Genomic DNA, 23,829 nt, shown 5'->3' with positions numbered 1-23,829 from the left:
GAGGAGAGAGGTTTATATTATGCGGAAATGAGCGAACTGCCTGTCTGCTGCCACAAAGCCATTTACTCTTTGAGGTGTTTCATTCTACAATGTATTGCTATAAATATTTCAAAAGCCTCCAGGCTGCTGTCCCACACTCTGTTCCAGCTGATTTACCTACAGTTACCAGCTTCAATAGATCTCACTGACAAAATATATACAAGATTTGCCACTTTCCCAATCCTTGTTCCCCCTCACAGCCAGGTTTGTTGAGGCAGCTTTGGCACACAAGGAGCACTCTCAGAGGCAGCTCTGCCCCCAACCCCCAGGGATGGGGAGGGCAGTCAGCTCTGCTTGGAGTGCAGCCCTTCCAGAGCCTCTCTGCACTGTGTGGCTTATCTAGAATCATGGAATGGTTTGGGTTGGAAAAGACCTTGAAAACCATCTCATTCCAACCCCCCTGACATGGGCAGGGGCACCTTCCACTATCCCAGGTTGCTCAGAGCCCCATCCAACCTGACCTTGAACACTTCCAGGGATGGGGCAGCCACAGCTTCTCTGGGCAATGTGCAGCAGGGCCTCACCACCCTCACAGTCTTGAATTTCATCCTAATATCTAATCTAAACCTACTCTTTGTTTGAAGCCATTCTCCCTCGTCCTGTCACTCCAGGCCCTTGTAAATAGCTTCTCTCCATCTTTCTCGTAGCTCCCTTCAGGTACTGGAAGTCTGCATTTAGGTCACCCTGAAGCTTCTCTTCTCCAGGCTGAACAATCCCAATCCTCTTACCCTTTCCTCATGGAAGTGCTCCATCCCTCTTATCAACTTGGTGGCCCTCCAAAATCAACACACAACACCTGGAACATGAATCTCCCTCTCGCCAGTGTGAGGTGGCACCAGAAATACAACACAAAAGCATCTTGTTATACAGACCTGGGAGGGCAGGGCAGGGGCAAAGAGCAGGTGGTACAGTCTGGTAACTTCCATGATATGAAAAGAAGTGACTAGTTGACAGGATAATGCAAAATAATTGATTTTATTTAAAATAAAAAGCAAAACCACAATCATCCGAACAAGACAAGTATCCCAGCTCTGCTGGATGGGTGATAAAAGCAGCTAAAGGGCAGTGGCAGGGCTTGGAGCTGACAGTGGGACTGTCACATGAATGGGTAACACTTTCCTTCCTCCCCTTTGCAAGGGGGATGCCAAAAACCTCCTGGTACAATGAGCCCACACAGGCATTTCAGACTGGATTCAGCCAACAGTCTTGCTTCCCACCCCACGATGGCTGGGGATTCAGGGAGGAGAAGGGTTGGGGTTAATTATGAAAGAGGTTGCTGTCTTTCTTCTAAGCACTTGGAGAGGTTTAATGTAACTGAGAAGACAAACTGGAGCCAGTGCACATGAGCTGGAAAGGGGAGGAAGGTCTGCCAGCCCTTCCTCAGCGTCACCTGCTCCCACAGCACTTGTGCAGGGAACAGGTGCCGGGACTGGAGCCTCTTGTTCACATCTGCGGGTCTGACCGAGTGTGTGTTTGCTTCCTCCTGAACTGTCACAGCCTGTGTCGGTCACCAGACCCAACAGCATGGCCAGAGCTCCCAAATCCCTCCACCTTTCCCAGAGCAGGCAGGACGAAGGTCACAGTCCACACCCAGCCCAAGGCTCCCAGCCCATCCCCAGGGGACAGGGCAGCCTCCTGAGGCCCAGGGCACTGAGGCAGAGCTGCTCTGGGGCTCAAGGAAATGAGGGGCCCATGGGGTCTGGGTGCTGGACCAGCTGCATCCAGGGGCTCTACAGGATACAAAAGCAGAGGGTTTGGAACAACAGACATGGATGCCCCAAGAAGCACAAGCCTGGAGAAGTGAGAGCACAAACCCCACTGTCCCCAGTCAGCCTCCCACAAGCACGGAGCTAGGCACAAAGGGAGCACAGTTTTTAACTCTGTTCCTCACTTATCCAGCCTGGAATGAGGGCCTGGGAAGCACCAGCTCACCTCCTTCCTGTAAGGCCAGCGAGGCTGACTCCCTGATGAGAGAGAATTTAATCTAGTCCTATTTAAAAACAAATCCTGCTCTAGCAGGACCTGCTGTTTAGAGCAGGCCATGAAACAGCAACAGTTCAACCCTGGTGAAAACAAAAAGCCTTGTTCTGCTACAGTTTATGTGCCACCAGCAATTCTGGAAGGGCCACCACAGAACACCACGTGGCCAGGAGAGCTGAACAACATCCCCAATGTTTTCCGCTGTAAAGAGCTACCACGAGGCTCGGAAGTCTCAGGTTGCTCGGGATGAATGGAACACTTTTTGTGGGTGGATGACTTCAAAGCATCTCACACAGTAATTACAGTTCAGCCTCACAACACCCCTGTGAGGTAGGGATTTTCCTCACTGCTCAAAGACAGAATCTCACCAATTTGGCCGAGACAAAAGCTGTAAGTGGAAGAACTGGAGATCCCAGAGTCCTGGTTCCCAGGTAGCCTGAACAAATACTGTTTCACGGCAGGAAGCGCCCTGTGGAGCACTCAGGAGAGTGTTGCTGGTATCACAATGTCTTGCAGTCCATTGCAAATGCTGCTTTTCTGTGAGGGGTGTCAGACCAACACAGGCTTCATCTGAAATTGTGTTATTGCACACCATGGAAGAGTTCACAGGCGTGGAAGAATGCTCTGCACTCTGATCTTCCCACTGTGCTTCCAGAGGCAGACGTGTGGCTTTCCCAGCACAGGGCTCAGGTGTTCACACACATGTAAGATTTTAAGACTGCAGAACTGAATCACACATACCAAATGCAACTGCATCTCACTGAGGTGCTGCCCAGCCACCACAGCGGGCAGGGGACAGCTCTCCAAGGACTCCCCTTGCCGTGGCAGAGCTGATCCTTGTGAGCCTTTGCTTCTCCAGGCCCCACATTCTTCCAAAAAGGCAGCAGCTGCAGCCTGCTCTGAGGAGACATACACAGACTGTGCAGGCTCCCAGGCTGTTTTGCCCTGGCCAGAAACACCAGTAGTTTGAGAAATTGTTTTTTTTTTTAAATAAAGTAATTTTGTGGAACAATGTGCACAGTGTACAGAGAGGTGCTCGCTTATGCCTGGTCATCACAAAAAATTTGGGAATCTGGACAGCTCAAGTGTACCAAAAAAACTTCCCTCTCACCATTTCCCTGCCACCACGCTGCTCCTACACAAACTGACTGGCACAGAAGAGTCAAAAACAGAGATCCTGACAAACATATTTAGGATTCCCTTGTACAACAGGATATGGCCTGGTCTCCAAGAAGGGAGTGAGTGTTTAAATAGGAAAAGACAAGGTTAAAAAAGATCAGAAAACCCAGAAAAGCATTGCTCCAAGTTCCATCAGACCCAACATGTGTAAGAAAGTCACAGTTGAGGCTGCCAATCTGCTCTTTAATCAGTGCCTGGGCATTATTACATGTTTACAACACACATGGCACTTCTGCTGTCAAGTTTCCTCTCCCAGTAAAGTGAGATCCTATAACCACCTCCTAGGGCTCAGGAGAGCACCCCTGGAAGAGCACCCAACTCAGACAGCTTCTGCCTGTGCTGTTCAGATTTCCTTGCAGCACACCTTGAGCCAGACAGACATGCCTGCTAAAAAACCAAACCAGCAGCTCCAACAGATCCCTTGGGGACGAGAGCTTTACCAGGCACAATACAAATGCACCTACACAGACTGAAGCAACACACTGCATTTTCAAAAAGCATAAAACAACAATACATCCTCCTCCCAGTCCTTTAAAATTGGCACTGCAAGTTTCAGAAACATCTGAACCCACAACCTCAAAGAAAAGCCATTTAGGGATGTGAACTGCCCACAGCCCCAGAACTGCTGGGTATTTAAAGCCCAGCAACTGCTGTGATCATGTAAGTAAGAGTCAGACTTTCCCAGCAGTTGCCTTGTGCTAAATATTACACCTGCACCTGAAGGATGGTAATTACTGGCAAATGCTGACTTTTCCCCCAGTTTTTGTTGTGCAAGAAACTCCAGGATTCTCCTGCTCTGAGTTTCCTGTCACGAGGTGCTAGTGCAGCTTTATTACCTGTCATCATAACAGACACAGAGCAGAAGGAAATGGCCAGGTGCTGGTTAAGGTGTTGCACCTCAGGTGTGTGCGTGGAGCACGTACATTAAGACCACAAAAGATGCTTCAGGTTGGTGGTCACCTCCACTGAAGATGCTTCAGTGCTGGGAGCATTCACACCACCCTCCATTCCTTGGCTGAACAGGGATCTGCTCTTGGAAGTAACATGGAAAAGGAAGGCGTGTGCCCAGTGGAAGCAAGGTCAGGTGACACAGGAAGAACAGAGACGCTGCTTGTCATTGTAGGGAGAAAATTCGTGTGGCCAAAGCTCAGCCGGGTTTGAGGCTGCCGGAAATGTGGGGGGCAATAAAAAGTTTTTTTCAAATACATTAATGGCAAAAGGCAGTGGAGAAATAATATCAGCCCTTCCAGGATGGGGGTGGTCCCCTCCCAAATAGGGACATGGACAAGGCAGAGGTGTTTAACACTTTCTTTACCTCTGTCTTCAACACAGATGATGGACCAAGGGGGTCTCAGTGCCCTGAGCTGGAGGACCATGACTGTGAGAATGATCAACTCCCAGCTGACCCTGAAACTGTGTGGGATCTGCTGCTCCATCTGGATCCCTACAAATCTATGGGGCCTGATGGGATTCCTCAAGGAACTGCTGATGTCATCACAAAACCTTTCTCGATGATTTTTGAGCAGCCTTTGGAATATGGAGAGGTCTCAGCTGACTGGAAGCTGGTGAATGTTGTCCCAATTTTCTAGAAGGGCAAGAAGGTAGACCCCAGAAACTACAGGCCTGTCAGTCTCACTTCAGTGCCTGGTAAAGTTATGGAGAAGATTATTCTGGAAGGTATTGAAAAACACCTGAAAGACAACGCAGTCATTGGTCACAGCCAGCAGGGCTTCAGGAGAGGAAAGTCCTGTTTGTTGAACCTGATTTCCTTGTACGACAGGGTAACCCACCTAGTTGATCAAGGGAAGCATATAGATGGAATCTTTTTGGACTTCAGCAAAGCTTTTGAGGCTGTCCAGAAGGATCCTGGCAGAGACAAACTGTCCAGCCCACAGCTGGATAACTGTGTTACAGGATGGGTGAGCAACTGGCTCACTGGTTGGGCACAGAGGGGGACAGTGACTGGGGTGACATCGGGCTGGCATCAGTCACTACTGGGGTTCCACAGGGCTCCATTCTCAGCCCAGTGTTCTTCAGCATCTTCATTAATGACCTGGACACAGGACTCAAAAGAATACTGAGCAAGTTTGCTGATGACACCAGACTTTGACAAATTGGAGGGCTGGGCAATCACCAACCGAGTGAAGTCCAGCAAGGGGAAGTGTTGGATTCTGCACCTGGGACAGGGCAAACAACCCTGGCTGTGTGTATAGACTGGGGAATGAGAGGCTGGAAAGCAGTGCTGGGAAACAGCCCTGGGGGTCCTGGTGAGTGGCCAGTTGGCCATGAGTCAGCAGTGCCCTGGCAGCCAGGAAGGCCAATGCCCCCTGTCCTGGGGGCATCAGGCCCAGCAGCGCCAGCTGGGCCAGGGAGGGGATTGTCCTGCTTTGCTCTGCCCTGGGGCAGCCTCACCTGCAACATTGGGGCAGTTTGGTGGGACACAACAGAAAAAAGATGTTAAGCTGTTAGAGAGCATCCAAAGGAGGGCCATGAGGATGGTGAAGGGACTGGAGGAGAAGCCTTATGAGAAGCAGCTGAGGTCACTTGGTTTGTTCAGCCTGGGGGAGACTGAGGGGAGACCTCACTGGGGTCTTCAACATCCTCTCGAGAGGCAGCGGAGAGGCAGGCACCGATCTCTTCACTCTTGTGACCAGTGACAGGATTCGAGGAAAGGGCTGGAGCTGAGTCAGGGGAGGTTTAGGTTGGATATCACAACCAGGTTTTTCACCCAGAGGGTGGCTGAGCACTGGAACAGGCTCCCCAGGGAAGTGGTCACAGAACCAAGCCTGTCTGTGTTCAAGAAGCGTTTGGACAATGCTCTCAGGCACACGGTGTGACTCTTGGGGTGTCCTGTGCTGGGCCAGGAGTTGGACTCGATGATCCTGATGGGTCCCTTCCAACTCAGCATATTCTGTGATTTTATGTGACCCGCAGTCGGAAGCACCAGCCCCGACAGCAACGTTCTCCTGGAGTAGGATAAGATCCAAAGACCCATTTTCCACAGCTCAGTTCTTGCAGAAGCTTATTTCTTTCTCCTTCTTCCCAAAATTCCAGTGCAAGATCCGCCGGATGTTCCTATTAGGCCAACAGGGCTGGTGTTCCTTTCCTCAAGTGTACAGGACAACATGTAAACATATGACAGTGTCAAAGCAAGGCAGGCTTTTATTTACCTGCTGGTTTTAAAAACAGTTCTTTAAAAACTGACCGTTGTCTTCCTTGCCAGTTACGTGACCCATTAAACACTCGGCGTGTCCTTACCCACAGCTGGGTTATAGTGCACTCACCCGGGGCGCAGGGGGGACAAAGCATTGCACAAGGACGTGGTGGGGCATTCCCCTACAAGCTACTCAGGAGCCAACCTTGGACAGCACATAACGAAGACAGATGTCTGGATCGAGGAAGAGTGACAAAAACGTAAGGACTGTGAGAAACAGAAGCAGGAGGGGGTAGAACAGAGCTGGCTGGCTGCTAACGGAGCTTCGATCGGGTGGTGTTATCGCTCAGGGGTAGCTGCGGCCTCCGCAAGATTCCCTAATCCTGTCAAAAAAAGGTACAACTGCCTTTGAGCATTCCCCTCATATCAGGGCACGAGATCGCAGCATGCAGATTAATTTCAGGCTTATTTCTTCCTCCAGAGTTGTACAAGCAGGGTAAGGTTTCATGTTTGGAAGCGTTTCTATCAACTAATCCATCACACAGCTGGAACAGAACGCCCACCCACCCTCGCAATCAACACGCAGGAGGAAGAACAGTGAAACCCAGAAAGCAAATGTTCCAGACAAGGTGCTAATTTTTAATATTTAAGGTATTCGGTTTAAAATTTGAACTGCAAACAATTTAAAAATGCACAGGGTTTTCAGAAGAACAGATCTGCGTTTTTACAGGTTTTTTTCTAAACCAGGGTCTGCAGTAAGGTTTGTTCTCTCCTGCTGCTTGTTCCCTGCCTGGAGTCACACTGGCTGCTGAAATGGGATTTGATAATGTCGTAACAAACAAATTGTGAAAACCTCCAGGGCAAAACAAGCAGTCAGTACAGTTCTCCCCAACGTTTAATGATGCTCTGTACTTGTAATTCAATTGTATTCAGTTACGAGCAACTCCTGAAAACAAGAGAGCAGTACAGGAGCACACAGGACTTCAGGCAGGACCCTACACTGGGAATTCAGGCATAATGCTGGGAATATGGAATTCCTCAGGCAAATTACTGCTGCACACCACCTTTAGCAGGCCACACAGTAAGTCACCACAGCACTTGCATCCATGCCAAACCTGCAGCATCCAACAGCTCAGGAACTAGCCAGCACCCTACTGCAGGCAGGCAGCCAGTCCAGCAACCAAGCCGCAAGGAATTTGCTTAAGAATTTTGGCAAGCCTCTGCTACATGAGAAAAATGCTTCATTCAGCAGAGAATGTCTAAGTTCTTCCCTGCAGCATACCCCCAGATTCCCAGTGTCCCATTGTTTTTAACCTGGCAAGTCCAGAGAACTGCCTTCTTCAGCAACTTTACCCTATCTATTCTTGGTTCTGCAATATTAATGTTCCCTCCTTCCAGACTGACTGAAACTTGCTTGTCGTTTATTTATTAATTTGAAATATAAACACAGACATTTGGAATTTTGGATGAGTTTTGCATTTAACAGATAAAACAGTGGATCAAATTGAAATAATCAAGGCAACAATAAGAAAAACCGTACAACTGCTTGAAGGTTTTCTGTTTGAACAAGGCAGGGAAATCTGACTCCTGCCTGACCATTCCTCATCTTTAACTGTTCACTATTCATTTGTGCTCTCTGAAGAGCACAGTTAAAAAATTCCACCTCTCAGACCACTAAGCAAAAATAAAATCAAATCCTTACCTCTATTAAAACAGACAACTAGGAAAAGAAATAAACTGTTTATTAAATAAAACCCCTAGTTTTAAAAAATATCAAGAATATTAGTTTTCCATTTGGAGCAATTAAAATAACTCATGGAGGGAAGATACCACCACTGGCCAACTGCTTTATGCCCTGTAAGGAATCCCTTGCTCTCCATCCCTCTGTCCTGAGGAATCACCTATCTGAAGTCTGCCAGCTCTGCCTCTGTCTTGTGCTTGTTTAAAAACAACAGATGCCATCTGGTCACCTGGAGGAGCTGCGCTCTTTGCTCACACAGTCGTCCTGGGAGGTTGTGTCCCCGTTCCCCATCATGCTGCACGTCCTCCGCTTTTTCCTCCGGTGCATCATCCCCTCTGTCTCGGAGCCAGAGTCACACTGAAGAGTGGAAAGATGAAACCAGAATTCAGAATTTGTGCTGTGGAATTCACCGTCAGAGCTGCCTCAGCAACCCCGAATAATCCACGTTCAAAGAACGTGCTATTTGAGGTTAAACACGTGAAACAAATTTCAAATTAAGTGCTTAAAAATCGGGATCAGGAATGTTCTTAGATTTCATCACTGACTAAAGCTGACTGGGGCAAGACAATGTGAATGTGTTCCTTTTGGATCCTTGAAGGATCTCATCTTCCAAGAGCAGACTCAGAGGCTCCTGATAGATTTAGGTGCCTAGAAGAGTCCTGTCATAACTGATCTGTTTTGGATCTTGTTCCTCCTCCCCATTTTTAGAACATTCATTTTGTGGCCATTTTACAAAGCATGGCTTAGCTAAATGAGTGACAGATTCATATATAACACAGACACAGATCAAACAAACCAAATCCATTTAGCAACACAGAGAGACTTCAGCAAACAGAACCTGCTAAGACCACATGCTCCTCCACAATGTAGATTTGTTTAGGTGCTTTCCATTAATTTCTTCCATAAGACAGGAAAATTAGGATCAGGACACATGATCAGGTATGGAAAAAGCAATATAATTTCAGGATATGGATCACTTATTGCAGTAAAAAGCATTACCTCTGAATCAGAGTCTGAGGAGCTGGAACTTGAGGAACTGGAAGAATCGCTCGAACTGTCGGAAGCAATACCAGTAGATTCCTGCAGGTCAACTGAATCAGCCAAGGCTGCCAAGTCAGGATGTTCCTGCTTTAGGATCCTAAACACAGTTGAAATTTCAGGGTTAGCCTTTGAACTGTAACACTATGTGTAAATGAGTATTTTTAGGTTTTGTTTTAAATAGAGAACATGAAAAGAAAGCCACTAAACCTCTCACCTGTACCATTTCCGTGACAGTTTGGGTCTCCCTCTCACCGTCTTGTGCCACACCACGGGGAAGTTGGTACAGCTGGCAAAGTTTTGTGTGATGGCAATAGTCGTGTCAAGGTTGAGAACAACATGCCACCAGCCACCTAAAACACAACACCAATGACCACTGCTGGCTACATGGCAGAGAGCAAGTTCAAGAACAGCCAAGAACACTTTTCCCATAGTGCAGGTGGAAACTGGACATTACTTCCCCCCACCCAGGCAAGTTTGCCACCATGTTACCTTTCCTCAGGCTAATTTCAGCTCTCACTCCAGTGCTTGACAGGTTTTGTTACAGAAGGCTGCTCCACACTCTCACCAAATTACCCAGCTCACAAAAAGATCTGACTTGACAGCAATCCACTGGCTACTGATGGTTTATTTAACAGCAGGAGCCATTGTAACCCAGACAGCACAGAGGCCCTTTCTGTCCAGCTGGAGAGCACTTTCCACGCTGATTTTGTAAGGTTCTTATGACTACAGACTAACCTTTCATTTAAAAATAGACGCAAAATCGTTTCCCCACACAGGATAAAAATAGACAGTGAAGTTCTTACAACCCACTTATAGTCTCATAAAAGACTAAGGGAACAGTTTAATGGAACCCGACAGCTACAAACTCTTAACAGAAGGTACACTGAGGAGTCACTAATAAGTGCCAAGACAATCACAAGGCACTCTTCACACGTGAAGTCAGCTGTATGTTAGAGACAAGCAATGTGGACAGAAGCTAAGGGCCGTGCTGCACTAAAATGATGCAAGATTCAGAGCTTAGAATTTGGCACTGAACTCACGTGTTCATCCACCACCACCTCACCCCCCAGTTACAATGGGCACACAGTGGGCAGCCACTCAAAGAGAAGGGCATCTTTAGCAGAGCTTTCTTTAGCTTTTGATTTCAAATGCAAGATGAAACATAACCACAGAGAGGTGGGTGGAAGGTGTCAGTGCCTTTAAGTAGTTAATTTCCCACAGCTAAGAAAAATTCACATGCAGTCAAACTAACCAGGCTACAAAATTCAGTCATGAATTTGCTACAGTGTATGTGAACTCAAACATTTCTGTCTAACAGTTATTAGTACTCAAATACTTCTTATTTTATGCCCAGACAGTTTCCTGTTACTGCAATTTAGTACAGGATCACATTTCTGTGATGCTGCCACTCAAGTCCCTCTTGTTTTGTCATCTGTACCACATGCAATCCCATGCCACAGGCCATACACATTTTGGGACATTCCAAAAATAACTGGATAGCCTCAAAACAAGCATTGCACTATGTATCCCTTTTGAAAGAGCTCAGGAGAGTTTATTTGTAAGAGATGGGCTGTATAAAAAAGCTGAAATACTCTCTTCACCTCTGTAACACATGAATATATTAAAAATACACTTTTCTCTCCCAGATTTCCCTGCTGGAGAGATTTGGACACACCTGGCACAAAGACTGTCTCGCCTGGTTTCTGTAACACTTCCAGGGGTTTGAATTCGGGGGGCCAGGTGGGAAGCTGTGTCCGAGGATAGATGACGTTGAACCAAGTGATTGCCTCGTCCTGCTGGTTCCCTCCCTCTTCTCGAGTCACTTTGATGAGCTCTCTGGGAGTGCTGGTTGGGAACAGGCACCAACGCTTATGTCCCTGGACTAAGGCATTCCACGCACTAGTTCCCAAGGGATCGATGTGAATTCCTGTTCCAGACCGAGGTGGGCCCATCACAAACCATCTGCATGGGAATAAAGAAAGTCCTTTAGTCACAGAGCAAGCAAGTAGCTCCCTTCCTTCACATTAGACAGTTAGAAATCAAAACAGTTACAATTCTTTCATTTACATTCCTGATTTTGTTAGATTCACACTACAGCAAAAATATACAAACAGGAGTTTAACCTAAAAACCAACATGAATGACTGCAGGATAAGAAAGCAAAGATAACTTTTTATATTTCATAGCTGCATTTTGGTTTAAACATTTCTTCAGTACAACATATAGTGATTTCAAGGGTAATGAATGCTGTTAGGTCACAACAGCCTGTGTTAGGATCTAGGCAGGGGGATTCTCCTACAGTTTTCTAAAATCTGCTGCTCAAGCAGATCCAGAACTGCAGAACAATGAGGAACAAACAAAAGGCAACACAAGGAACAGAACAAGTTACGCAACCCTGGCCTCTTTCTGCGTCTTCTGGTCACAACAGGCTTTTCATTCCAACATTTGACTACATGGAGTTTGTTCAGGATTTGTGGTGTACATTCCCATTTCCCACTTTTAAGGTTTACTTCTCCAAAAGAGGACTTTATCTACTCCATCTGTTCAACTGCAGCAGCACCTTCAACTGCTCATTTCCCCTTAACAGAGCAGTAAGATCTACTCTAGAAAAAGCAGTGTGAGGTGACTCAACACCAGGCATCAAGAGGGAAAAATGGCAATAAATGCTTGACTGGTAGCAGAGAGTATAGAAATTAGAGCAACAGCAAGATCCCTCCATGGTGTGGCTGACAGGCAGGTGACGCCCAGCAACAGGAGTGCAGAGGTTCAGAAAATATTGGAAATCAGCAAGTTCTCCATCTGCCCTTTCCAGTGCAGGTGTAAATCAAGCTGGTCGTCAAGGATCATTTGCCAGCACCAATTGTAGGACTGTAAGTTTGATTATCAAGCTGCTTTCTTCCTTCTTCACAAAGGAGCTGTAAACAAGCAGGTGTTCATAATTTCTATTGTCAGCTCACTCTTCAGATTCATATTAGCCTTGGAAAGCTGGTTAAACCACAAGCAGAACAGTCAAGGCTTTCACTAAGAAGACAGAAAACATTAAACTCATGGAGATCTGACTGGCACAGACAGATGCACTGCTCAATACCATTTTCCTGACAATAACCTGAATCTACACGTGCAGGTTTTAAAACCCTTATTTAGCAACACTGTCATTTACCAGCATCTTCCTACAGGCAATTAACTTACAATGAACAAAACCCAATTTGCCACAAGACATCAAATTTACCGTTAAAAACTTCTTGTCTCCTAAATTCAATCTGAAAGCAAACCCCAACCCCTCTCCCCAGACTAAAAGAGCTGCTTCAGCCAATGGCTTCCAAAAATTACTGTCTTTATCTTAGAGAGGAACAACACCAATAAAAATGCTCTGAACAGCACCAATTCTTATTTTAAAGTCTACACACTATCACACACCTCTCAATTCAGAGGCCAACCTATACAGGTCATATCCTCATCATATGATTTGTACCATTTCCTGTCAGATTTTCAATTATGCTCTGAAAGTCCTGGACACTCTTCATCCATTTCTGTACCCAGATGAACCCTCTAATTCCAGAAGGGATCAGTGTGCTCTCTTGTGCACCACTCATCTCTCAAAAAAACACTAACAGCCTGAAACAAACCCACGTTTTCCTGAACAAAGTACAAGAAATGTGAATACCAAGATCACAAAGAGGCTCAGCATGTGCATGTAGGTGGGGAGGGTGTGGGGGAGAGAGGCACCAATATAAATGAATCACAACCAGATTATCTTGTTTACCTGTAACTTGGATAAATGATTCCCAGTCCTGTAAGTGTATTCAGTTTCTACTACAGATACTGTGCTTTTGTGTTCAATCACAGTAGTTCGTTCTTAGAAGAGCTTTATAAAAAGCGTCTGCTACAACACTGTAAAAACGCCCACTTCAGTGATCTTAAATGGAATTAAGCTCCTGCTTCACTCCTGCAAAATCACAACTGGACTACAGACACGTGAGAGAGTGCAGAGGGAAGTACATTATTCATGACTTGCTCTGTTTTATTTAAATAAACCACATCAGAGCCTCATGTCACTCAGAGGGCAAAAGGCATTGTCTGACAATTATAACGTTGCTGTAAAGACTTTAATTACTTGGGAGGGTTCAGCTCATGCTCATACTGCTATGAAGTGTTGCATCAACATAGAGAGAAATGGCTTTTATATCTAACAGTGAAAATACAAGGTTGTTGCGTTTGAATTCATGAATGAAGAGTTGTTTCAATCCTTTTCCAATCTGAAGAAAAAAGAGTTGAAAAGACTACATGGATGTAAAATATTGTTCTCTCTCAAAATCATCTGAAGGAAAGCTAAGAACTAGTCCTACACTAGATCCTAATCTAGTTTAAGATCTTTACCTTAAAAGGACTGACTCATAATTAAACAAAATTCCACACTGTACATAAGCCACTGGTGCAAAACCCAGGAGCCAGTCCTGAGGCACTTAAAATTTGAGAGCCTGAAGGCACACAGAGCAAGAAATCAATCTTCATATCTTTCAGTAACTATGTAGATTTTTAAAAATCTAAGAAGTGATGTAAACTGACTTAACAAAAAAGGGAAAAAAAAAACAAAACACCATAAACTTGTAGCAGCTCTGGTGGGAGAACAAGAATTTGTTACACACAAATCTTCTCTTCCTCTGGATTACAGATGTACACTCTTATTTTAAGAGACAAATTAAAGCTGTACTTTTGGTGGTTTTTTTTTTTAATGTGAGACAATCACAGCTATTCAGGAATAGTCAAGGAGGTGAGAAATAGCCCTTTTTGTCTTGCTGTCCCTGCACTGTACCTGTAGGGTGGCCGCCGTTTCTCCCCTGCATACTGAAAGAGATCATCCGTGAAGAATTTGGGTACTTTATAATCCTCCAGGAGTTTCCTGCGCTTGGGGTGCTCCCCATAACTGCTGTCAAAGATGTACAGGGGGCTGTCATCACGTGTGGTTTCCATGTACTCTATGTAGTACTTCATCTTCATCTTCACAGAGTAACCGTCATTGTCCTCCCCACACTTGAACTTCTGGTTCCTGTATTTGCGTTTCAGCCGCTCCAGCGTCCACTTCTCCTGGGCAGACCAGCCCACCTGGGCGTTCAGCAACACCACGGGCTTGTAAGGCTTTTCATAGCGCTCAACAAACTCCTCCACCGTCAGCTGGAGCGCATCTGCCCTCTCCACGTTATCCTGTGAGACCGGGGAGGGAAGCAGAACAGATATCAGGACAGGCTGACGTCCTAGGACCGCGCTTCCCAGTGGGGGAGCTTCACACACCGCGAGGGGACGGAGCTGCCTACGTGTTATTTTAAGCTCCCCGAGGCTGCAGCCCTGTTCCTCCTGGCCCGCTCCCCGCACACACCAGTGTCACGGGCAGCCTGAAGCCTCTGGCACTGCTCCCCATCGAGGCCACGCTGCCCTTTCGGCTGACACGTCCACTGCCGCATTCCACCCCCTGAGGACACAAGGGAGGACTCCAGGGAATTATATGGGTGCCCATCCCACCCCGGCGGGCCCGCACCTCCCCGCACCCCTCGCCACGTGGAGGGAGGAAAAAACCGTGGGTGCTGCTTGTCCTCCCCCCCCGGACCTCTCCCTCACAGCGGAGAGCCCCGCCAGCTCTGGGGCAACCTCGGCCTCGGGAAAGGGCCCCTTCCCTTCAGACTCCCCCTTCAGGCAACTCCAATCCCTTCATGCCCCCTTCCGCACCCTTCCCCTCTGACCCTCGTTCTTCTCAGGCCACCCAGTCCCCACTCAAAAGGGTCATTTCCCCTTCCCGTTCCCTTAGGACCTCCTTATTCCCCTCAGGACTCCCTCCAATTCCCTCACTCGTGTCCCCCCCAAGTCTCTTAGGCGCCCTCCGTTCCCTTCAGGACTCCTCCAGTCGCACCCCCCTCCCTATTCTCCCCCATCCCATTCCCACCGTTCTCTCTCCCCTCAGACCTTGCAGGCGGCGGGGCTCAGGGGGAAGGTCTCGCAGTAGTTGTGGCGGGTCCAGTCCAGCGAGTCCTTCAGCTCCGGGCGGGCGCTGCGCTTCGCCTCGCGGATCCGCTTCTTGCTCTTGTGGTTCATGACGGCGGCGGCGGTGCTGGGGGCCGTCACCGCCCGCCGTCACCTTCCCCGGATCCCGATCCCGGTGCCGGCCCCGTTCCGGCCGCACCTTCCAGAAATTTCACCCGGTGCCGCCGCTGTGACCGCGGCCCCGCCCCCGCCGCGCTCCCATTGGCTGTTTGTGCCGCGGTTTCCGCCACGCCCCGACGTTAATTGGCCGGGGCCGGGGAAGCGGCGCCCCCGCGCCGCCATGTTGAGGAAGGGCAGCGCGGAGGGAGCGCGGGCGCCCTAGGCAGCCCCGGGGATCCCCCGCCGCCGCCGCTCCCCGTCCCGCGGCGGGCCCGCGCTCCGCGCTTCCTGCTCTGCTGACAGCGGCGGGCCGGCCGCGCATCACCCGGCTTCTTCCGCTCTCCTGGCCCCGGCCCGCGGAGGCGCCCGCAGCGCCCCGGTGGGGCGGCGGTGCGGGCGGGCGCGGCCTGGTGTGCCAGCGGTGCCCGGGGCAGGCGCCGCCATCGTCACCCGCAGCGGCGCTCCGCGTGACGTCACGGCGAAAGGAGGCGCCGATTGGCCGGCGCAGCCCGGCGCCCTCACGTGTCCGCCCGCCATTGGTTCCGCATGGCGGAGCCGCGGCGGCGCGCGCGGCGGTACCGCTTCGAGGAGGGTCCGGCGGCGCTGGCCGTGCGTGTGCCCGAGGTACCGGGGACAGCCGGGGCACGCCGGGAATGCCGGGGATCCCCGGGAATAGCGGGGGTACCTGGGAACACCGGCCCAGCATCCCGCCTCGTGTGTTGCAGGTGCTGGACTCGCAGTACGGGCTGTACGCGTGGCCCAGCGCCGTGGTCCTGGCGCAGTACGTGTGGGCGCAGCGGCGGAGCCTGCCCGGCAGGCGAGTGCTGGAGGTACGGCCCTGCCCGCACCCCGACACCTCGCGGGTGCCCGCGGGCCCGACCCCACGGACACGCTGTGGTTGCAGATCGGAGCCGGTGTGAGCCTGCCGGGCGTGGTGGCCGCCCGGTGCGGGGCGCAGGTGACCCTGTCGGACAGCGAGGAGCTGCCCTGCTGCCTGCAGAGCTGCCGCCGCAGCTGCCTCAGCAACCGCCTGCCACACGTGCCCGTCATCGGGCTCACCTGGGGCCGCGTGTCGCCAGAGCTGCTCGCTCTTGCTCCTGTAGACATTATTTTAGGCTCAGATGTCTTTTTTGACCCCAAAGGTATGTTAATGCTCTCTCAGGTATCTTTGGTTTGTGACAAGCAGCGAGGAGATGGTGGCCAAGTAATGCTGGGAACACTGTGGAGGGATCAGGTGACACTGTGCTACTGACCTTGTTATTCTAGTTCTGAACTGTTAGAAATACAACCGAGGGGAAATAGAAAATGGAGTAATAACTAAGTGCTTCAGACCCTGTATCTCAGTTCTCCCATACAGATGTAATCTGCTTGTTTAAATTTTTAATTCCCATTTCATAGAACCAGACAGATTTCTCTGTACCTGAAATCCAGAGACTAACCCAGACTGCCTTCTCTCCCCAAACTGCAGACTTTGAAGATATATTAACTACAATTTACTTCTTGCTGGAGAAGAATCCACATGCTCAGTTCTGGACTACTTATCAAGTCCGAAGGTAAAATCTTTTCCATATTTAGGACTCAAACCTTAATTCCTGTCTCAGCTTTTGATGAGTGTTAACTTCTCAGAGGCACCACTGCTCTGACTCAGAAAAGCTCCTTACTGTGCATGAGGCTGCTATTAGCCCAGTAAATCCTGGGGGTAGCAGGCAAAAGCAGCCAAACCTGAAAGTAATCCAAGAACCCTCAATTTGCTGTTGCCTAGAAAACTCTTACAAACCCATCTGTGCTGTACTGAAGTTTGGTGACAGCCTGTTAGTTACTGCAGCAGTTGTAACCTTGGGTTACATTTTCACGTGCTGTATATCCTCCCCTCAGTGCTGACTGGTCTATCGAGGCTCTGCTCTGCAAATGGAACCTGAGGAGCATCCACGTTCCCCTACACTCCTTTGGTGCAGACAAGGAGCACTTGGCCAGCTCGTCTCTCCCAGGAAGGCACACAATCGAAATGATGATCATCTCACTGGCACAGTCAGAGGGCACTTCAGTTTATTCCACTTTAGGTTCCAGTACAAGGTGATACTCAGCTGTTCTGATCTGCAGAAAACAGTCCTGTTTACAGCAAACCTTGTGTGTATTTCTGGGAAGCAGTTAATTCTTAAAACATGCATTGTAAAAATAAAGCTGTTTGGTTTTTTCCAGCTATGGCTTATGAGAAATTTGTGCTCCTCCCCAAAGCCCATGAAATAGTTCAGAGACTCAATTCCATTGTGTCAAGCCACTACACAACACAGCTTAACCTGGAAATCCATGAGATCCAACCTAAATCCACAACTTCAGCAATGGAAAGGTAACTGCACTCTTTCAAATTAAAGACCAGCCCCATAAGATCAGTTTCCCAGGACTGGGAATCCTGGAATCCACATACAAAAGCCAGCCCCTTTGTAAATGAGTGTGTGTAGACTGTGCTAACCTGGAACATACAAACTCCCCAGTTTGTAGAAAAGTACTTTTAATCCTCAACAAAAGCCATACTGCCAGCGTTCAGATGTTTCCATTCCCATTTAACATACATGCATAAAATTAACAAGGCATTACAATAACCCTTGACACAGGATGGTTGAAGTTACAATTCATTTGGTACCAAATCAAGAAAAATCATCACTGTAAGATCAGCCCCCATCAAGCAGCAGCCTGGGCAAGCACACAGCAATGCAATTAGTACTGCTCAGTGTGGACCTTCCACAACACCTCAGGACCTGGCTGGGTCAGTGTTCACAGCCTGGTGTGCAACACTTGCCACACAACATCGGGTTAGTCACAATACTAATTTGAGTTTGCCCACAGTAATTTAAAAGCAACCCCGGTGGATAAAATTTATAAGCAGTAGAATGCATTCAGTTACTATATAGAAGTTAAACATAGACAGTATAATTGCAGAAATCTTTTCAAGCTAAAAATAAGCTGACCCAAGACATTAAGTTGAGAAAAGTTAACACAGAAAAATGTTTAATATTAACTACAGAGACAGTGGGTATAGTACAGAATATCGTAAGCAAAAGATACACCAATCAGTACTTACAAAGGAATGAACCATTTCTGTTCTTAACATTACATATCTCATATGTAAGTTCATATATGTAGGTTGGTTTTACCATCTGGAAATAATAAGGTGTGTATATCATCAGCTAGATGTGCTCACTGTATGCTCCATATTTTTTACGCAAGGCCCGGGTGACTGGAAGTGCAGTTGTCAGGCATTTTAATTAACTGGACAGCCATTTGTTTCTGCACGACAAGGCATCGTTACACAGGAGCAATCAGGAGACAACAGGAAACAGCCAAGCACTCTGCACTGCAACACGCCACCTTAACAGCTAACCAGCATTACTCAACTGCTACACAACTGCGCCTAGTGCACAAAAATACATAAGAGAAGAGATTAGAATTGAGTCTGATAAAACAATCCTTTCATATATCAACTGTCACCTGAAAAGATTTCTACCAATTTTGAATTTGAAGATACTATTTTAATGCAAAGTTGTTTTTTCTTAAAAAAAAAAAAAAGCATTTACAGTTAAGTTTCAAATTGAAGTTCTGTAGAATTTTACTTAAGGAATGAAAACAAACTTGAGAATACTTTCTGACAGTTAGCTACTCGGCATATAATGGCTGCATGATTCCTCAGTATGAAACTGGAGGCAGCAAGTTACCATCAGTTTTAATTTCCAATAGAAGTCAGCACTATATAAACAAAAATGAAGTTTTACCTCAAATATCCAAGCCAATAATGAAATCGGTAGTCGTTCACTTCACTAAATTACAAGAAATTTGAATAACAGCAACAAAATGGCACATAAAAATGTAAAATCTGCCACTTGAGGCGCAACTTAAACAAGTAAAAAGTTAGACAAAATGTTACAAAATAACCTTTTCAACAGCTGGTTGCTCGGCCAGGGTCTCTCCAATGGGCTGAAGACTCAAGCGATCTTTTCCCCCCAAAGGCGTCCTTTATGTGGGTTCTCATTTAGCTGAAGCATCTAGGTTTGAAGAAAAGAAAGTTCAGCCAGGTTTCTACCTTGTCTGTTTTGGGTGTGGATGACTTCAGGGATACTTCTAGTTGTGTTTCAACTGGCTTTGCCTAAGTTAATTTTAAGTTTTAGGAATTTCCACAGTGTTCCACCTCCCCCCCCTTGTGTCGCTTTACTTCAGAGGCCAAATGTAAGGTTCTGTCAGAGTATTTAGTTACAAAGGAGAACAAGCACCAGGCTGTAGATCAAGCCACCATTAACTTCAATTCAGCCTGTTCAACAATCGATTATTAAAAGCTATATAAAAGTTAAAAAAGCTAATACTTCTTCATAAAGACTTAACTAAACTCTTAAGTAGCATTCAAAACAGAAAACGTGACTAGTTTTGCTACAATTATCTAACTCCAGAGCTAGCTTAGGCCCTTTCCTTTTAAAAAACAGGACCAAACAGTTTGAAGGGTTAAAGACACACTATCCTTTCCCCACCCAGTGTATCCTTAGATGCCTCTTCCAAGATGTCGACTTGAGGAAAAACTAGTTTCCGTGGTTTTCTCGTTGCCATGGAATTTGCCCCTTTTCTAGGACACTTATTACCTCCAGTCAGTACAACGGCCACTGAACCGATCTTCCGTTCTAAAAGGATAGTGTATCTTTAACAGTGTAAGACAAACCTGCTCCAACACACGCCCACAGAAACTGGTCCCTGGAGGATCAGCCAAATCAGTTAAAATCTGCAATACTGGCCAATATTCTTTTAGCAAACAGGAGACCGCAGCTTTAAAGGGGAAAATGCAGATGTTGGATAAATACAGTAAGAAATAGTCATTTGCATCATAGGTTGCGTCTCATACAATATTTTAATAAAACCAAGGCATTAATCTCGCAATAAAACATTTTCTCTGTAGAAAAAAAAAAATATTTCCGTAGAAAACCCTTCAGTAATAACTTCCCTAAACCAATAACCAAAAAGCACTGCTCAGGAAAAAAAAAACCAAAACCAACAACTAACAGTGTGCCCCGTTAGGATTCACTTGGTTCAGGATATTAATGCTCTAAGAACTACCCAACACCCCACCTAAGTGCTCTAATAAAGTAACATGCAACATGTGCTGATCCCGAGGTACATTACCATGTTCCTAGGAGGATACAGCTCCTTCTTCTTCAGGAGACTTGGGAGGGCTCTTAGATCTGGATCTAGAGTTGGATTCCCTCTTTGAAGCAGGGGGAGGGCTTCTAGATCTGGACCGGGATCTTGACCTGGACCGGGATCTGGAGACAGATGAGGACTTTGACTTGGATCTCCTGGCAGACCTGGACTTGGAGGTGGAGCGAGACCGAGAGCGTGTACGAGACCGGGATTTGGATCGGCTGTAGCGGGACCGACTGCGGGATCTAGAGCGGCTCCTGCTTCTAGATCGGCTGCGACGGCGTCTTCTAGGGCTAAAACATACCAGGAAGGGGAAGGAAAAGGAAAGAAAAAAAAAAGACGCGTTAAAAGTTGCTCACGGGCAGCGCAGAATCCAGTGAGTGCCGCGGGACAGGGAGGGCGGGACAGGACGCACGTGGGCAAGAAAACGAGCGTTACGAGGGCGCCATTGTTCAGAGCGAGTGGCCGGGGGCTAAATTTACTACAGGGCAAAAACCTTCCACTCCGAGGGGACCATATGTGCCTTCACTACTAAGCCCCTACTCCCCCTGCCCAACCCCGCCGCGAAACTCACTGGGAAAGGCTACAGAATCACAGAACCGGTCAGGTTGGCAGGGACCGCAGAGGGTCATCTGGTCTACACTCCCTGCTTAAGGAGGGTCATCCCGGAGCACATGATTATGTCGTGTACTCAGCTGCCGGAGTATCCCCACCGCGGGAGACTCCACCACCTCTCTAGGCAACCAATACACAACCACGCGGCCCCCGCTACGCCCGCTAGGACCTAACCCTCGTCCCCCCATCTACTGCCATAAGTTCGCTGCTCACCTGCGGCTGCGGCGGCCGTACCCGCTGCTGCTGTACCGGCGGGGCGGCGGCCCGCGGCGGCTGTGGTGCGAGTCGGGCGGGCGGCCGTACCGGGCCATCTGTACGCGGAGCTCCCGCCCGTCCAGCACCGCCCCGTCCATCGCGTCCATCGCGTCCTCCGCGTCCCGCTTGTCGTGGAAGCGCACGAAGGCGAAGCCGCGGCTCTCCTTGGTGTAGCGGTCCCGCGGGATGTAGACGTCGCCCACCCGGCCGTACTTCTCGAAGACCCTCCGCAGGGTGTCCGGGGAGGTGCGGTAGGTCAGGTTGTCCACCTTGAGGGAAGTCATGCCCTCCACGTCGGGCGGCGGGCGGCCGTAACTCATGGCGGGCTGGAGCCCCTGAGGGGCGGTGGCGGCCGACGAGAATAAACCTGAGGGCGATGTGAGGGGTCAGCAGCGGGCGCGGCCCTGAGGGCGACGCGCCTCACGCCGCGGGGCGAGCGCCGAGGCGGCGGCGCGGCAGAGCCCAGAAACGAGGAGAACTACAGCGCATAGGGAAAAGCCCGCGGGGCCCGCAGGGAGCAGCACCAACCTCAGGGTCCGAGGGGCGGCCCGAGGCCGGAGCGAAGCGCCAGGAGCGGCCGCCCCGTCCCGTCCGCCGCGGCGAGGAAATGAGGGGGAACCGCCCGCGCGCGCGGCTTAACGCCACAAAATGGCCGGCGGGACCCCGGAAGGGAAACGCGGAGCCGCCCCGCCCGCGACACCGCCACCCCGACCCCGGAGCCCTTTTTACCCCTTTTCCCCGAGGTGGTCCCGCGGGGAGCGCGGGGAATCCGCCCCTAAATTAATAATTCGCCCCTGCGTTGGAAAGCGGCCCTGAAAACGGCGCCGCTGTGACCCGGAAGAGCTCCGGGGAGGCGGGGAATTATTTTTTTTTGAACAATGTGTGTTGAAAACCGTAAGAAAAACAATAATAAAAAGAAAAGGAAATAAGAGCAGGGCTGTGCGCGTGAGGTGAGGGGGCAGAGGGGTGGGAAACCGCCGCAGCAGGGAAAAAAAAAAGCGATGGTGAAGGGAGTCGGTTGTGGCGCGGGCGGGAGGGGACGGTTTAAAATGGCGGACGGGGAGAGCTGTGAGGGCAGAGTCATGAGGGGCGGCGGCAGGTCGGGGCTCGGCTTCATGAGAGGAGTCGGTTCAGGGCGCTTGTCCGACGCTCTGTGAGGGCGGTTCTCCCGGGACAGCTGCTGTGGGAGCTCCGTGCCATTCCTGCTCCCGCTCCGCTGTGCTCCGGTGGCCGCCGTGAGGGACCAGGCAGCCCGGTGCGGGCTCTTCTTCACCTCCTGCCGGCAGCGGTGCCCCGTGAAGCCTCCTCGGTCCCTCCAGCTCTGGATGTGCCTCGATGGATACGCAGCTTATCGGTGCATGTGGGAGCTGAGCGAGGAAACATTAAAATCCTCCGTACCCCAGCCTGCTCTGCAAACTCGTGCTGTGGTAGCATGCTCTGGAATTGGAGCAAAAGAGAAATCTTGCACACCCCTTGTGTAAGGATGACAAGCAGGTTCCCACAGTTTTGGCCGGGGAATTCTGTGAAAGCTGTTCCCCTGCCTCAAAAGTTGTTGCTATGTCACTTCAAGCACTGAATAAAATGCCCAAACCCCATGTATGAACTGCAATACCTAGTTTTCATCGCACAACAGTGTTAAAAGTTTCTAGCCATCTGTTTCGTGATACTATGTTAAAAAAAGAGTAAAGAAACAAGACCATTTCCTTCTGATTTGTTCAGTCACAGTATTGATATGAGAGAGCAATTTCAGTATTAGAATTTAAAGTCTTAGTCTTACTGTAACTGTGTTTAATCTTATTTTGCAATGAAGAAGTATAAAAGTAAGCAGTGACATCAATGCAAAACCAGAAACAGCTGTTTGTTTCCTGCTAAATGACTTAAGAAATCAAATAAACTAGTTTTAGTTTCGCATTTTGTATTGCTTCATGCTTGTTCCTTTTTTTTCCCCCCAGAGACTTCTGCTTAAAAACCCTTTTTCAAATTAGAAATTTGAAGTTTACCTTTACAGTAATTGTCTTATAATGACAGGGGAAGTCTCCTGTGTCCCTTTCTCTCAGTTCTTGTACTACCTGGGCACTGCTGAGCCATGGACAGGTCGTTGTCCACCAGGACCCCCCACTCCGTCTCCACAGAGCTGCTTTTCCAGCTGGTCAGCCCTGGCCTGTGCTGGAGTCTGGGGTTGTTCCTTCCCAGGTGCAGGACCCTGCACTTGCCTTTGTTGAACTTCAGACAGTTCTTCTCTGCCCACCTATCCCACCTGTCAAGGTGTCCCCTTTCAAATTTTCAAGTTTAAAGCTCTGCCAATGAGCCCTGCTAACTCCTGGGCTAAGACCCCTTTTCCCCTTTGAGGCCTCTGTTTGTTTAAACTTTTTACTGCAGACAGCAGAGGTAAAATGTGGTGATTTGTCATTTGCTTCATTCAGTTCTGCATTTCCCTCCCCTGTCTTTTTGGCCAGCACTCAAGTGTAGCTGATTTAGCTGAACACTCCAATCCTGACCTGGAGGCCCCACAGAATGGA

At 48.8% G+C, this 23,829-nt stretch overlaps 3 protein-coding genes across 7 annotated transcripts; 1 reads left to right on the top strand and 2 right to left on the bottom strand.

Moving 5' to 3' along the window:
* Positions 1 to 995: 995 nt before the first annotated feature.
* JMJD6 (jumonji domain containing 6, arginine demethylase and lysine hydroxylase) lies at positions 996 to 15,388 on the bottom strand. The gene is made up of 7 exons (XM_064675751.1): positions 15,089 to 15,388; positions 13,947 to 14,335; positions 10,810 to 11,096; positions 9,349 to 9,484; positions 9,093 to 9,231; positions 8,323 to 8,450; positions 996 to 6,735 (listed from the first exon to the last, which is right to left on the bottom strand). Exons 1-7 carry the CDS (start codon positions 15,215 to 15,217, stop codon positions 6,699 to 6,701), a joined length of 1,245 nt encoding a protein of 414 aa, XP_064531821.1. The 5' UTR covers positions 15,218 to 15,388; the 3' UTR covers positions 996 to 6,698.
* A 112-nt stretch (positions 15,389 to 15,500) lies between these two features.
* METTL23 (methyltransferase 23, arginine) lies at positions 15,501 to 23,221 on the top strand. The gene is made up of 5 exons (XM_064675762.1): positions 15,501 to 15,889; positions 15,991 to 16,095; positions 16,170 to 16,407; positions 16,734 to 16,818; positions 17,141 to 23,221. Exons 1-5 carry the CDS (start codon positions 15,812 to 15,814, stop codon positions 17,340 to 17,342), a joined length of 708 nt encoding a protein of 235 aa, XP_064531832.1. The 5' UTR covers positions 15,501 to 15,811; the 3' UTR covers positions 17,343 to 23,221.
* On the bottom strand, positions 18,245 to 21,630 carry SRSF2 (serine and arginine rich splicing factor 2). 5 transcript variants are annotated; one of them, XR_010435248.1, is made up of 5 exons: positions 21,269 to 21,630; positions 20,423 to 20,733; positions 19,965 to 20,068; positions 19,193 to 19,302; positions 18,245 to 18,674 (listed from the first exon to the last, which is right to left on the bottom strand). XR_010435248.1 is itself a non-coding variant. In XM_064675764.1 (3 exons), the coding sequence occupies exons 1-2, from the start codon at positions 21,628 to 21,630 to the stop codon at positions 20,430 to 20,432; spliced, it is 666 nt and encodes a 221-aa protein (XP_064531834.1). In that variant the 3' UTR covers positions 18,245 to 20,068; positions 20,423 to 20,429. The 5 variants fall into 5 exon arrangements, 2 of the variants coding, with proteins under 2 accessions (XP_064531834.1, XP_064531833.1); XR_010435247.1 differs by having other exon boundaries at positions 18,245 to 19,302; XR_010435246.1 differs by lacking the exon at positions 19,965 to 20,068.
* Positions 23,222 to 23,829: the final 608 nt, after the last annotated feature.

The sequence above is a fragment of the Pseudopipra pipra genome, chromosome 19, assembly GCF_036250125.1.
Source record: "Pseudopipra pipra isolate bDixPip1 chromosome 19, bDixPip1.hap1, whole genome shotgun sequence".
NCBI lineage: Eukaryota > Metazoa > Chordata > Aves > Passeriformes > Pipridae > Pseudopipra > Pseudopipra pipra.
The sequence above is the reverse complement of the archived record's forward strand: the minus strand, read 5'-3'. Positions and strand labels throughout refer to the sequence as shown.

Excerpts from the sequence above, each read along its gene's own strand:
- JMJD6 (XM_064675751.1), bottom strand. The coding sequence starts at position 15,217 with ATGAACCACAAGAGCAAGAAGCGGATCCGCGAGGCGAAGCGCAGCGCC. Across the intron at positions 9,485-10,809 it reads CGAGACAGTCTTTGTGCCAG|GTGGCTGGTGGCATGTTGTT; the intron begins GTGTGTCCAAAT and ends GTTGTGTTTTAG. Across the intron at positions 6,736-8,322 it reads AAAGAGCGCAGCTCCTCCAG|GATTAGGGAATCTTGCGGAG; the intron begins GTGACCAGATGG and ends TTTTTTTGACAG.
- METTL23 (XM_064675762.1), top strand. The coding sequence starts at position 15,812 with ATGGCGGAGCCGCGGCGGCGCGCGCGGCGGTACCGCTTCGAGGAGGGT. Across the intron at positions 16,096-16,169 it reads CCGGCAGGCGAGTGCTGGAG|ATCGGAGCCGGTGTGAGCCT; the intron begins GTACGGCCCTGC and ends CTGTGGTTGCAG. Across the intron at positions 16,819-17,140 it reads ACTACTTATCAAGTCCGAAG|TGCTGACTGGTCTATCGAGG; the intron begins GTAAAATCTTTT and ends TCCTCCCCTCAG.
- SRSF2 (XM_064675763.1), bottom strand. The coding sequence starts at position 21,630 with ATGAGTTACGGCCGCCCGCCGCCCGACGTGGAGGGCATGACTTCCCTC. Across the intron at positions 20,734-21,268 it reads TACGGCCGCCGCAGCCGCAG|CCCTAGAAGACGCCGTCGCA; the intron begins GTGAGCAGCGAA and ends GGTATGTTTTAG.